We start from the raw sequence: 13,792 nt of genomic DNA, 5'->3' as shown, positions 1-13,792 counted from the left end.
ACATATGATAACCTTGGCTGTACTCCTGATTGAACTCCTCATCTGTGCTTATGATAATCAACTTCTCTTGCATTATCACATTGGCTTATTCCATGGATGTGATATAGTACTGATTTATTATCCATTGGGGAATTTGAAAATTTTGAAGATTCAAAAACATTTTAGTAAAATCATTGTGTAATGCGTCCAAATGAGTGACATATGATAATATAACATGGTCTTGAAGCTTTTGTGAAAATTTTGACAAATGCAGAAACTGTGAATACTTTCTTCTGCTTAAATTTTGTTTTGAAGTTTTGTCAGAAGGACCGATATTATTGAAATTGTTTCAATCAAGTTTAAATCGTCACCCTGAAGCTGAAACACAAATTCAAAAAAGCTGATAATCTTGCTATGCAAGGGACTCTTGGTCTCGAAATCCAGCGTGTAGAAGTAACCGAGTAAAGATTTCGTCGTTTTTCTCTTATAGCTGAGCAAATAATCGAGTGTTCAAAGAACTGCTTCGAAGGTTTTTGGTAGCACTCATAACATATAGTAAAAACTGATGCGATATAGGGCTCAGATTTTTGCTACTTAATGCTATCTGTGAATCAGGCAGTGAGTGGCCAGTACCTTTCGCAGTTGTATGTTAGAGTGAACTGTAAAGCCACGATGACGACCAACCATTGATGGTCTCTATGTTCTTCGATTGGAATAGCTTTTACGGTAAAAAAAACCGATCGATTCTCCTCATCAATCATTACTTGGCTCATATTTTCACCTTTAATATATCGAACATACCCTAACAACAGAGCTTTATGTGTAATGTAGACTCGTCCAGCTGGAGAGAAAATTTGTTGGTCTGTAATAAATTGACTAACATTTTTCCCTCTTTGCGACCCATCTCAAGTTTCCTGAAATAAAAAAAAAATTATGCCATGCACATGAATGATCAAGCATTTTGTAAATTCTTTTTCAATCACTTTGTTCTAATTCACTTCATTTAGCTATGTAAATACCTTGCAATCTCTTGAATTAAATTAGAAGTTAAGTACATTATCATTCAAGCTCCAACGTATTTCAGAACGCAGATTACAGATTTTTCGCCAAATTTCAGATACAGAATCTGTATATACAGAATTACAGATTTTCAGCTAATATACAGAATTTAAAGATATTTTTTTCAAATTCAAATTTAAATGATAAATTAATTATAGTTCATTTTATCTGGCTACCTTCTTCCTTATAAACTTTGTTTTTGTATCGTTGAGTCATGAAGCTATGCTACCTTGATTTCTGAAAATGTTGAACCATATGAAATGCCACCACACTTCTCCATTCCTGCTAAAGATGTTTTTGGGACACTTTTTGATAATTCCACATTCATCAGCGTGTGTTGAGTAAATATTCTCGCTTCACAATGCCAACAAAACAATGTTCTGATATCGGTTGGCTTCCACAATGATAGACTCTATTTTGAAAGCAAAGAACTGTGTATCGGCTCAAGGAGGAGCGTCAAGGATGAAATTGACGGAAAATTTAAGAAAAGATTTTTTAAGGAAAATTTTACGGGATCAAATGTGGCAATTATGGTCATTCTTATAACAGGGTTATTCACGTAACACAACTTATGAAGCATCTTGAATATTTCAAATAAGAACTTGTGTTAATTTATAGGGGTCGATATTAAAACCCCGTCGACCCCCAAAATCAATTTTCGTTTCTGTCGACCCCTGGGAAACCGAAATCGACCCCTGGGGGTCGATATCGACCACTTTGAGAAACCCTGGGTTAGACGAAGTCCCACGCCAAAAGAACCCATATCAACCATTATTTCAATAAAAACCTACATAGCACGCGTAGTGTCAAAAAAAAACTAGAAGAAAAGCAAAGGCGCAGCACAGAAAAAAATAGAGTAAAAATTAAATTTGGAAGTTAAGTTAGTTCCAACGGATAAATTCATATTTTCTAGGTAAAATAAACCAATTGAGCCGGAATTGAGTTGGAGTTATTTATATGTTAATTTTTTATTTCCTAGATTTACACCGAAATTATATACACATAACCTTAGCTATAGTATAGTCATTCTACTTCTAGAAAAAGGGTTTGCGAGGCCAACAGTGCTATTTTTGTTTCACTGAGTATATTGAAATTACAATTTAGTTCGGTCATTTTCATAAATATGGCTCCGATTTTAAAGATTTTGAACTACTGTTAATATCAACCCCTTTAGCCAACAATTTAATTTCCAAAAGAACAGATCAAATACAAACGCTGTAATCGGTCACTCATCGTAAATTTACGATTTTTTGCCCTTCTGATTAATACATACAGGTCTTTTGACTGTGTGAATTTTTTCAAACTTTTTTGATTTTTTAAGCTTACTTCATCAGGCCAGTCATGCGAGAGATGAAATATGAGATGCGGAGAGGCTCACGGAATCGGTCATAATTAAAATTAAAACTAATACATTTAGTCGTCAAACGAGCAAAGCTTGCACATTGGTTACGGCTCGCGAAAGTTTTTTTTATGCGTTGGATTAATTGGAATGTACATTGCCTACAGTTAACAGACGAAATAAACAAATATCATGTTGCCCTCGCTCATCTGATATTCGTGATACCCGTCCAAATAAGCCGAATGAGAGCTCCCAAAAAGTTGGAGTTGGTTCATAGCGCTTGTTTGCCTGCCAGACGATGATGTGACCATTGATGATGACACAGCCGGTTGTGCTTTTCTTTGATTCCCTTTATACTGTTATCTACGAAAAGTGGTCATGCGAAAGTCCAGTCGAATAGATGTAATAGACGCAAATTGATTGTTGTCAATATACATGGATTTACATGGATATCTCATCAACTATTTGAAATCGTTTTAATTTACATTGTTCCCGTCAACTACAATGATTCGCTCTGAAATGATTTTATGAACGATCACGTCATCACCGTTAGACGACTTTTATGATCCGGTCAGCTTGATTCTTTCTTTTTTCTTTTATCGTGCACTAAAGGCTAAACCGAGGTGGAGCATCATGTTACGTGGGATGCTCGGATCAAGCAAAATGCAAAGCGTATAATCAAGACAAATCACTGCATAATTTTGTGATAATGTATCAGCCTTTGCGTTTATATATGTGGCAGCAAGAGTGAATGGCATAAGTTAATGAGTTTAATGCATTCCATTTTATCTTCGTTTCTTTTGCAGATGCCTAGGACTGAAGTCACCCTTCATACAGTTCCGGTCGGAATTCGAGGTGCTATCTAATAACAGCATATCGTTGAACCTAACGGAAATACGGCACAAACTAAAGAGTGTTCAAAATTTGGATCACTTTATACGGCCAGTGGACAGTGGGCAGAAGGATGACGAGAGGCGACCGTTTCCCAAAGGAATGGGAACTCAATCTGGTGTGGTGAACACTTTTTCCAATAACATGACGATTACATTTCTGACCACCACTCCGCCATCATTTGTAAATCATTTCGAAATAACGACGGAGAGCAGTTTTCGTGGTGAAATAGAAATGGAGAGAAAAGCATTGACTGAACACATGATCTCCGATCATAATGGTCGGAAGGAAACAAAATATATAATACCACTCGCGCTAAAAACCTCATCGAATGAAAAGGAAAAAACGTCATCTATATTCCACGGATCATCAACCAATATCGACGATTTGAAGCGTCATATTTTAATGCTGCAGAACCTAACCCAATCCGATAAGAGCTTTCAGAGTAAGTTTGTGGTATTTCCTTCGTTGCAGAAAAATGACACCGATGTTGTAAGCACTGAATCACCAACAACCATAACAGCCGCCACAACGACATTCTCTCGAACCCCATTTCATCAGATGCCAGTGTTACAAATTAGAGACGATCAAAGTGCGGCCAAGGTTATGCCCGAGAAGTTCACACGGCTGCGACCCACAATCAATATGCCCCGGGAAATCTTACCTAACTCGCAAGACATATTGTCCGACAATAAAGACGACATGTTTAAAATGGAGAAAATTACAATAATCCCACAGGTTTTTTTACAAAATGACCAAACTCCGGACTCCACGGCCGATGAAGAGAATAATAACAATAATTACGACCACAATAAAGAGAAAATGAAAGATATCAAAGGAAGTATGGGAGAGAACATCAAAAATAAAAAGGCAAAACCGCCTATCTATTACACTAGAGAAGGTACCGAAGAAGGAAGGGACGATAAATTCCCGCCGATAACCACAATGCCACCAGCTCGACAAGTCGGACGAAACGGAACAACAACGAATTTGTCGTCTAGCAGCATGGCACAAATAGCCGTCATCGACGGAGATACTAAATTTGATGTAATCTCTTCACGTGGTACCACAAGTGCACGGGGAGGTAAGAAGCGAAATCGAAAAAATCAAAAGCTAGCCGAAGAGAGAATTAATTTGGGTTCGATTCAAGTCGGTGTAGCGAACAAAGGTCCGACCGCAAATAAAACAAAAACAGGGAGGAAAGGTACTAAGCGAGCGCAGAGAATTCAGCAGAAAACATTGATGCTGCAGCAGCAATTAACGCCAGACTCATCAACTTCAGCTTCTCCTTCGGTAAAAGCCGTTGGCTCAACATCCGCTAGCTTTACCCGCAGACTGTCGCGCTTTCGACGCGCCGAACGTTTAGCCACTAAAACTCAGCGATCTCACTTAGAAAATAGTTTTATCAAAACCAGTTCAATAGTTCCTATCGATGCGCCCCTCAATGTGTCCAATTTTACCACGATGAATGACATAAGCAATAACGTGAACGTGAGAAATAGTTCAATTTTCGATAACAGTAATAACGGTAATCACAGTGAAAAAGATATAATCAATTTGAACCCAGACCTTTGTGCCAAAGTTAGCGGTCTAAGTGGAGGCCAACAAAAGCTGTGCACTCAACATACGAGTGTTATGCCGGCGATCAGCCGTGGCGCCCGAGCTGCCATTCAGGTACGATTCTAATGTAAGTCATAAATATTATATCTGCGGTTTGAATAACAAGACAATACAATAAATCGGTCGGAAAATATACTTTGCCCAGTCTAATATGTTTTGAGTTAGCTTGAATGTAAACCTCGTTCAAGATAAACAGGCGGTCAATTCACACAGATTTGTTATTCTACGTGTTAACTAGTCTTTCATGTAACATTTTTATGCACATTCTGAGAATTACACGTCTTTTTCACCACGTTCGATAGACTTTTATCCTTTCAAACATGGAATTTGGTTCAGTTCTGTATCGCTAAAATCTACTTTCAATAAATTACAGGAATGCAAACATCAATTCAAACATCGCAGATGGAACTGCAGTACCATTGAAGATGATACCGTTTTCGGGCCCGTTTCTAATATAGGTTAGTAGACTACATACGCTATCTAACGCATCATTATCCTTTAGACAGGTGTTTATCTTCTTTCACGTCCATATCAACAAACATGTCTGTTTTGTATCTGCAATAGTGATTTTTATTAAAGTGTCACTCGAATCACGCCTCATTCATCCGAATGAGTACCGACACTTCACTTTTCTATTCGCTTACTTTCACGACAAACAGATGCCCTTGAACAGTGGCACATAATGCATGTATTATAAGCTCTCAAGTGAGATAATGAATGATGATAGAAGATTTCATATTTTCCTTTACCTTTTGTAAAAGATTCACGGAAAATGAGAGAAGATTTCTTAGACTTCAACCAAGTTTGTAATTTTTCACTAACCACATTTCTACCTCTTGTGATGCTTCGGTCATTAACCGAAAGCTTCTCTACATTTCTCCAGGAGGTTGTACCGGAATGATTCAAGGTAAATTTAGTTTTCGTGGGAGCGTGTCTCTTTCATCGCATATCCTCACCGATCTGGCAGTTTCAACGATGCTGCATTAACGCAAAAGAAATTATCAAGGAAACGTCCGTTCTACTCAAAACGATAACTTGCTGATGCGCTGCTCAGCATGTGCGTGAACCTTTCGAACTAACCAAGTCTTATTATCAAGTTTGGTGCGTAAGCCGCATACAGTAGAGTGTTGCCGAAGGCTTCTAACGTCCCGTGATCCGGTTTTGCCTAACGCGTCTATGGAGAGCTCATAAAACACAATAATAATAATAATGTCGTTGTGATGTCCCACGAAAAATTGTACAATTTTAAGCATTTATTTCTCAGTCATTTCATAACGGATTTACGAGATACTTGCACCAATTGATTTGGATAGGGTAGGGCGAGGCTAGTTGGTCATAGGGGTGAGTTGGTCAGTGACGATATCTTGGAATCTGAGCGTCCAAAAAATTAGCGATCTATGTATGAAGAATAACGAATTGCTGATACAATAAAATAAGCAAATTGGAAAAACTTTTTATTAAATAGATAAAAATATACGGATATGGTTCCGATTTTGCCAGAAATCATTCACAGTTTGCGCATTATAAAATGTGTTCTAAAACTGGTTAATAACCATGAAAAAAAAATCGGCTCAAACATAAAACAAAGGTTTATTGTACGTATTAGCTTTAAGTGTTAATAGAAATCGCTTTAAAATTATTTTTATTGAATTTTCATGAATTTTTTTTTTCATATATAGTGGGGCTGGTTGGTCACACAAATTGCTCGTTTGTGAGCAACGTATATAAAATTTTCAGGTATGCCGTGTTTAATTACGCAAGCTATAAATAAATATAGAAAGCATATGTTTTGGGCTTTGATGTTGCGGAAGGATCGATTCAGCAATACCACACACTGTGTAAACTAGGAATAAGAATTAGGCAATCAATAGTTGGAAAAAGAGGCCACGCAGAGAAACTCGATATTTGGAAGCCGCATGAATTATTCTAAAGGAAGTTGATTGACTAATTTTCATCAGCGAAGCACAACTAAATCAACCGATGTCTGGAGCAAAAAATCACGGGTGATAGAAATGGGAAAAATGCGATATCGTTCGCAAAAGATCATGGGATAAGCAAGACAAACCACTACAAATATCATCAAAGCCTTGACTCCAAAAAAGGGACGCTGTGTGTATGGTGGAACTGGAAGCGAATCTTCGATCATGCGGAGTTACATAGCCAAAAGGTTAATTCAGTGTTGTGCGGTTCACAACTGGATAGTTTTCACGAGGCGATTATAGAAGAAACCACCAAAATCGATCAACAGAAAAGTGTCACATAAATCTCGAAATCTTTGATTTTTTCCTACTTGTTCAGTGCTTATATTTTCATTTTACTCCATAATCTTCCCGTTAGACGTAGTCTTACTTCAAAAAAAATATTCAGAAATTAAACAGAAAAACGCGGATACTTTTTGAATGACCCAATATATTCGAATAATTGTGTGTCTGTAAGAGTGATGCTTTGGTTTTTTTCCTGAACCCTTTTACGGGTAGTGGTAACTATATTGCCACCAACGATTTTATTTTTTTCTCTTCTTTGACAATAAATTATTACTTCCAGCCTAACTGTGGTAACTAGTTCTGATATCTAGCAACGTACCTGATTTTTTTGGGCGCGAAAAAATTAAAAACTATTCATTTTGTAGTCATTTTCGTGTTAACAACTCCCAATTTAGAGCAGCAAGAGCAAAAACAGTCTATTTGTTGAAGTTTTCAATACATATGAACTGTTTAGGACCTGCTGAGTTTGATCATGAATTTTAACGCCTACTCGAAGCTAAAAGCGTCATCTTGCTCTGGTCCTGATGAAATTCCATCCATTGTTTTGACACGTTGCGCTGACAGCTTGTCTCTGCCATTTTCAACATTGTTCAATCGCTCTATTCAATGCTTCTCCAATGCATGGAAACAGTCTTATGTTTTCCCTGTATTCAAAAAAGAGTGCATGAAGCATGTGAAGAATTATCGCGGAATCGCTTGTTTATGCGCCATCTCCAAACTTTTTTAAATAATAGCCCTCGATTTCATCCAACACGCATGTAAAAAATACATAGACGAACAACAACATTGATTTGTACCGATACCTTCGACAAAATTGATCATCAAATCACGATTGCTAAATTGCATTGCATCGGCTTCAATGGTTCGTTGTTGTGCTGGCTGCAGTCATATCTGACCGGCCAAACAATGCGTGTAAAAATAGGAGACTTTATATCCTTACCATTCGAGGTTACATCTGGTGTACCACAAGGAAAACCTTTGGGACCTTTGATTTTTTGCTTACCTGAACGACGTCAACCTAATTCTAGCGTGTAAGAAGCTTTCTTATGCGGATGATTTCGAACTTTTTATGTGCGTGGAAAACTACGAAGATGCCGCATCTCCCCAGAAACAGTTTACAACGTTTGCCAATTGGTGTAAATCCAATCGTATGTCGCACAACGCTTCAAAGTGCTCTGTCATCTTTTTCATTCGGATCTCGGATGGATCTACTCTGAATAGAACTACAAACATTGAGGACCTAGGAATTATTACGGAAACAGCAACCAGAGAATTGAGTCCATTCAACGCAAATTTGTACGCTTCGCTTTACGTCGACTACCCTGGAATGATTCTCGGAACCTCCCTAACTACGAGGATCGTTGCAATCTCATAGAATTGAATCTGCTTAGCGAAAGTTCTGTTCGTTTTTGATCTTATCCAAGGAAACATCGATTGCCCCGAATTACTTTGACAGATCAACTTCAACACCCGAAGAAGAAATTTTCGATTTTCTTCGCCTTCCTGCAGCGCGTACTAATTATGCTTACCTTGAGCCCGTAGCAAGCAAGGCTCGTGTGTTCAATCAACATATCGAACTCATCGATTTTAATGTTACGAGGGTTGTAATAAAAAGGCGCTTTCTCCGCAAGCCCCAGCAAGTTAGAATAAGATAGTTCTTAGAGGATCATTAGGGTTCTTTCGACCTGTGGATTGTTGTAAATAAAAAATAAAAAATAAAATAAAATAAAAAAATATAGAAGCAATATAATGTAGAGGAGCTTACCACGGATATGATGGAGCCAGTAGAGGCACGGCTGTTGCTGCTAGTGATCAACCGCGGCGTTGCTTTTCCGAAATCAATCAACTGCAACAAATAACCTAACGTAATCCTACGTCGATTTTGCGGTTGTGCCACGGACACAGCCTTTCAACTTTGGCTGACAATGCGATAAAATTTTGATGTTGGTGGAATAGTGTTCCAGGGTCTACCCTTTGCTTTATTTTGGACAGTGTTTCGAAATTTATTGACCAAATATTATAAATATTATAGGCTTCTTAATGCCAAAGGGAAACTGGGCTCTGCGCTGTGTCTGGGTCTGTGCCGACTTTTGGATGCCGGCCAATTCCTTCTCCATGTTCAACCCTTTTAGCATTTCCAGAAGCATCTTCGGAACAATTCCAGTTCCAGACTGAACGACTAGAACAATTTTTGAGACCTCCCTAAGCCCCCACAATTATTTCAGTTCCATGGACAATGGTCGGCACTTGCAAATTTTGCGACCGTGGGTCTCTTCCAGATTTTGGTTCGGTGGAATAGCAACATCGATGATGCTGACTTGTCGGTCGCTTTTGCCATACCTCACAAGTTCTGGACGGTTATGATGGATCGAGAGGACAGACAGTGCGATCCCAGAACAACTTGAAACGGTAATTTTTCAGCACAGGTACCGTTCGTTGGGCACGTTGTCTTCCAATAGAACACATTGCGGACCGCATTTTGTTGGCGCTCGGTGGAGACTGCTTTGGGCAAAACGAGACAGCCTGCAAATGTGCTCTAGATTATCTCCTGATTGATAGCACATCCGACGAATGTCATCAACGTCTTGATGCCAGACGTTCCGTCTGCAGTTTCTTGTCGGCATGATGGAGAAGAGTTCACCACGCCTTAGCCACAGATTAGATGCGATCTTGTCGACGTGTGGCCGCTCCAGTTGATGGAGGTGGGCACCACGCACTGCCTTCTTCTTCCAAGCTGCAATTTGTGTGCAAGAAAGTTTGATGCAAGAAGGGCATTCGATAGCATACAGTTCGAGAAGTTTATCACCGTGCGAGCAGAACTATGGACAAGTGGAGAAAGAGTTTTTGGCGATATTGTTTGCGTGCAAGAAGTGTCATCAATACATATATGGTCAGCCTACTAATGTGCAGACGGATCATAAACCTTTAGTTGGTTTGATGCAAAAACCAATTTCTAAAATTCATGCGTCAAGACTTCAGCGAATCAAAACGAGACTATCCAGGTACAATCTTAAATTATGTTACACCCCGAAAAAATATTTGTATTTGGCAGATTTTCTTTCCAGAGCATTCGGGAGCTCAGAAAACCCGGACTCTTCAAGTTTGGACTGTGTTGTTCATACAATAAACGTCTCTGAGGACAGGTTAGTCGAGTTTCAAAATGAAACTAACAACGACCCAATATTATCCAAATTGGTGCAGTTTTATGTGGAAAATTGACCTAAAGATCGCACAAAGCTACCCGAAGATCTTCGATACTAATAGAAGTTAAAAGACCAACTCAACGGAGATAACGGAATAATTTTCAACGAACATAGGATTTTGTGCCTTGTAGTTTGAGTTCTCAGATGTTGGATTTGCTTCGTGAAACTCATGGAGGAATAACAAAAACTAAAAAACGTGCCGCAACAATATTGAACAACGTGTATCAAAATGTGCTGTGTGTGAAAAGATTTTTACCTCCAATGTGAAAGAACCACTGATTCCCCACGATGTGCCAGGGCTCAGTTTTCAAATAATTTAAACTGATTTTTTTTCGATTTTAGAGGAAAAAATTTCCTGTTGGTTACCAATTATTTTTCGAAATGGATTCACGTCATTGAAACCAAAGGAAAATCAGCAAGAACAGTATGTAATGTATTCAAACAAGTTTTCTATATATATGGTATCCTTGAAAAAATCATATGGGACAACAATCCTTTTAATTCACGAGAAGTTAAAGATTTCTGTGATAGCTGGAATTGTAAACTGGTTTTCAGTAGCCCAAACTACCCAAACTACCCACTACAGAATGGATTCAGTGAGCGATGTGTTCAAACCGTAAAGAAAATAATGAGGAAATGCTCTGATGCCAACACCGAATTCTATTACTCACTCTTGGAATATAACAACACCCCAGCTGCTTCATTAACACTTCGACTGCCACGTCAGTCACCGGTGACTGACACCGAGTTTTCGCTCAGGCTGCGTCATTCACCGATGACTGACAGTATAACATATGATAATAAATAGTAATATTAACTAATATAAGCATATAAGCCTTTCGAACAAAAATACCTTCCATTACGATAAGAAATGATTGCCCTGATACGTTTAACAAATTTCCATAGAGACGCTATAAAACCGTGGCACTCAACGTGTTAACATCATCACCAGCACAAATATTGATGGGAAGAAGTCTACGATCTAAGCTACCAGTTCGGAACCAACAACCCAAAGGTGAAAAGAATGGTGAGCTGAGAGTGCAGCTGGAGAAGAATTAGCAAAAATACAAACAGGATTATGACAAAACTATACGACAAAGAAATGAATTTATTGAAGGAAAACAAGTTCTAGTGCAAGATCAAAACACTAAAAAGAGGTTTAGAGGAGAAATACTCAGAAAGTTGGATGAACCACGATCGTATGTTGTGAGGACCAGATTGACTGATTTGTGGAGAAATTCTAAGTTTATTAGCAAAAAGAAGTAACCTATAGAAGTGAGGTGTTGTATATGATAGAGCCTCGACTGTGGATCAGGGTTACCATATCTACAGAATAATCTGTATTTATACAGATTTTCCAGTCTTTTTGAAACCAAGAATCTGTAGATACAGATTACAGATTTTTTAAGTTTCCATACAGATTTACAGATTTTTCAAAATAACGATCCAATATTAGTTATGGCTTGATCACAATAATATTTTTTCCCAACTCACCAATTCTATTCATATAGCATTCGAATCAGTCTGAATGAGAGTAATTTTGGCATTCAAGTGTAGCGTGTAATACTGCTTTCTCATGTTCAATCTAATCTTTACAATAAATAAATATCACTGTTTATCTTTACTGTGTTACTCCTTTTTGCCGCTTCAAATTTCTCTGCTGACGCAGTTGTGATTTCACTGACTGAACTTATGGCTCTACTAGGTACAAGGCGGTCTTCTTGACCAAGCTCCTTGGTTCTTTGATTGTCCGGTTTGTTAACCGCCACGTCAATAGAACTGCAAACGTATGAAAATATGCAAAAAATGTTATAGAAGGATCTGATCATGAAAAAGTCGAAGGCGAATTGGTCGGTGTTAAGTCAGAGCGAACCAAGTCGCAAAACTAAAAATTTCGAGTTATTGATTGCCATATGTTAAACATTTTGTAAGCTACATTCTACATTTATCAGATTTGGAAAATCACGCGTGAAGCAAGAATAACTCATCGAAATTGTTTTGAACGCTCAATAGAAACCCCTTGTAGACCAAACTTCAAACTCATTTTTCTCGGAATCAAAAAAATGTCACTTGTCCGGTCTGACTTAACACCGACCAATTGAAGTGTGAATTAAAACCAGCCAATGGAACAACAGCAACAAATTTCTTATTTCTCACATTAATCTATAATAGCTTGGACGAGTGATGTAGAATTTGTAACCCTAAATTTATACAGCACTTCCTTACAGACATGTTATCGCTATTGATTTTATTTCTCGCTGAATCATGGCAAAAGAAGGCTAATTAGGTCGTATGGTCAGGGAGGGGGCGAACGTTATTTCAGTTTATGTAATGAGAAACAAATTGAATATTTCACGTACGAAAATATTAAATATCCTGAAAGACTGTGGTGTTTATTATAATTTTTTTTGGGTTGCATGTATCCCAGACGAGCTCTAGTCGTCCCTTCGCATTTGAAAAGTGATAGCGTTCGTCACTCGTTCCCTTTCATAAAAAATCGTGCGAAGGATAACAAGGAGGAAATATAACTGCGCTTTAACAATCACTCAACCGTCAAATGAACATTTTTGAATGCATGGGAGATTTACTCAGTCATGATAGATGGTTATCTTTCCTTGAATACGATGGTATCGAACGAGAGCTGCAGTTCTTTGGCAAACAACCAGTGGCAGTACTCTAGGATGAATGTCGACCCCTTCATTCAAGTTGTGCAGTTTACGGGTTGCTTTCGAAATTTACTCACCCGCTTCAATATCAGTCACAGTTACGACATTTCTCTCGCTCTAACTATATTTTGCTTGAATGATTTAATACCGCTGATCAAAAACAGTCAATATGAAGTATGAACGAGCGGATGAAGAAATGGGTGAATGCAGTTTCATGCTCCACAGTTATTGTTATACAAGCGAGCCCGAAATAAGAGGGATCCGTCATGACATAAACCGATTAAAAATAATCCTGAGAAACATATTCAAACGCAAGCAACCGGAAAAAATTATCTTTTCAATTAAATTCCGGTAGCTTATCCGTACACCAACAAGTTGGGAAATTCTAAGAAACATGCTGCACCGTTTCAAGTCGGTTTCGGAGTACATAGAATCGATATAAGACTGCTGCCAATTAACTTAGGGATTCAATTTTGAAACACGGCAGCAAATCAGTAAACGGAAGCCTCAATTTCTATGTCGCTGAAATGAAGGCAAATAATATATATTTTTGTTGGAATGTTCAACTAATTTCAAGAACCGACTTTAATATAAATTTCAACAATCGACTCATCCAAACTTCTCTAATTTTTCGGAATATTTTGAATAAGAGTCTACAAATATAATTTTTTGTAGGATAATAAAGTTCTGACAAACTGAAAAGTGATCGTTTTGAGCTCTGTCATTATACAGAATTAAAAAAATATAACAACATAAAAGACTTGTTGAAGT

General features: G+C 38.0%; 1 protein-coding gene across 1 annotated transcript in view; it reads left to right on the top strand.

Annotated features, from left to right (window-relative positions):
• Positions 1-13,792, top strand: part of LOC129776385 (protein Wnt-5) — a 110,946-nt gene that overhangs the window by 38,815 nt on the left and 58,339 nt on the right. Inside the window, exons 2-3 of the mRNA XM_055781985.1 lie at positions 3,184-4,942; positions 5,262-5,346. Of these exons, the coding sequence (XP_055637960.1) occupies positions 3,184-4,942; positions 5,262-5,346 (1,844 nt within the window). The remainder of the gene's footprint in view (positions 1-3,183; positions 4,943-5,261; positions 5,347-13,792) is intronic.

Source organism: Toxorhynchites rutilus, chromosome 3 (assembly GCF_029784135.1).
Source record: "Toxorhynchites rutilus septentrionalis strain SRP chromosome 3, ASM2978413v1, whole genome shotgun sequence".
NCBI lineage: Eukaryota > Metazoa > Arthropoda > Insecta > Diptera > Culicidae > Toxorhynchites > Toxorhynchites rutilus.
The sequence above is the reverse complement of the archived record's forward strand: the minus strand, read 5'-3'. Positions and strand labels throughout refer to the sequence as shown.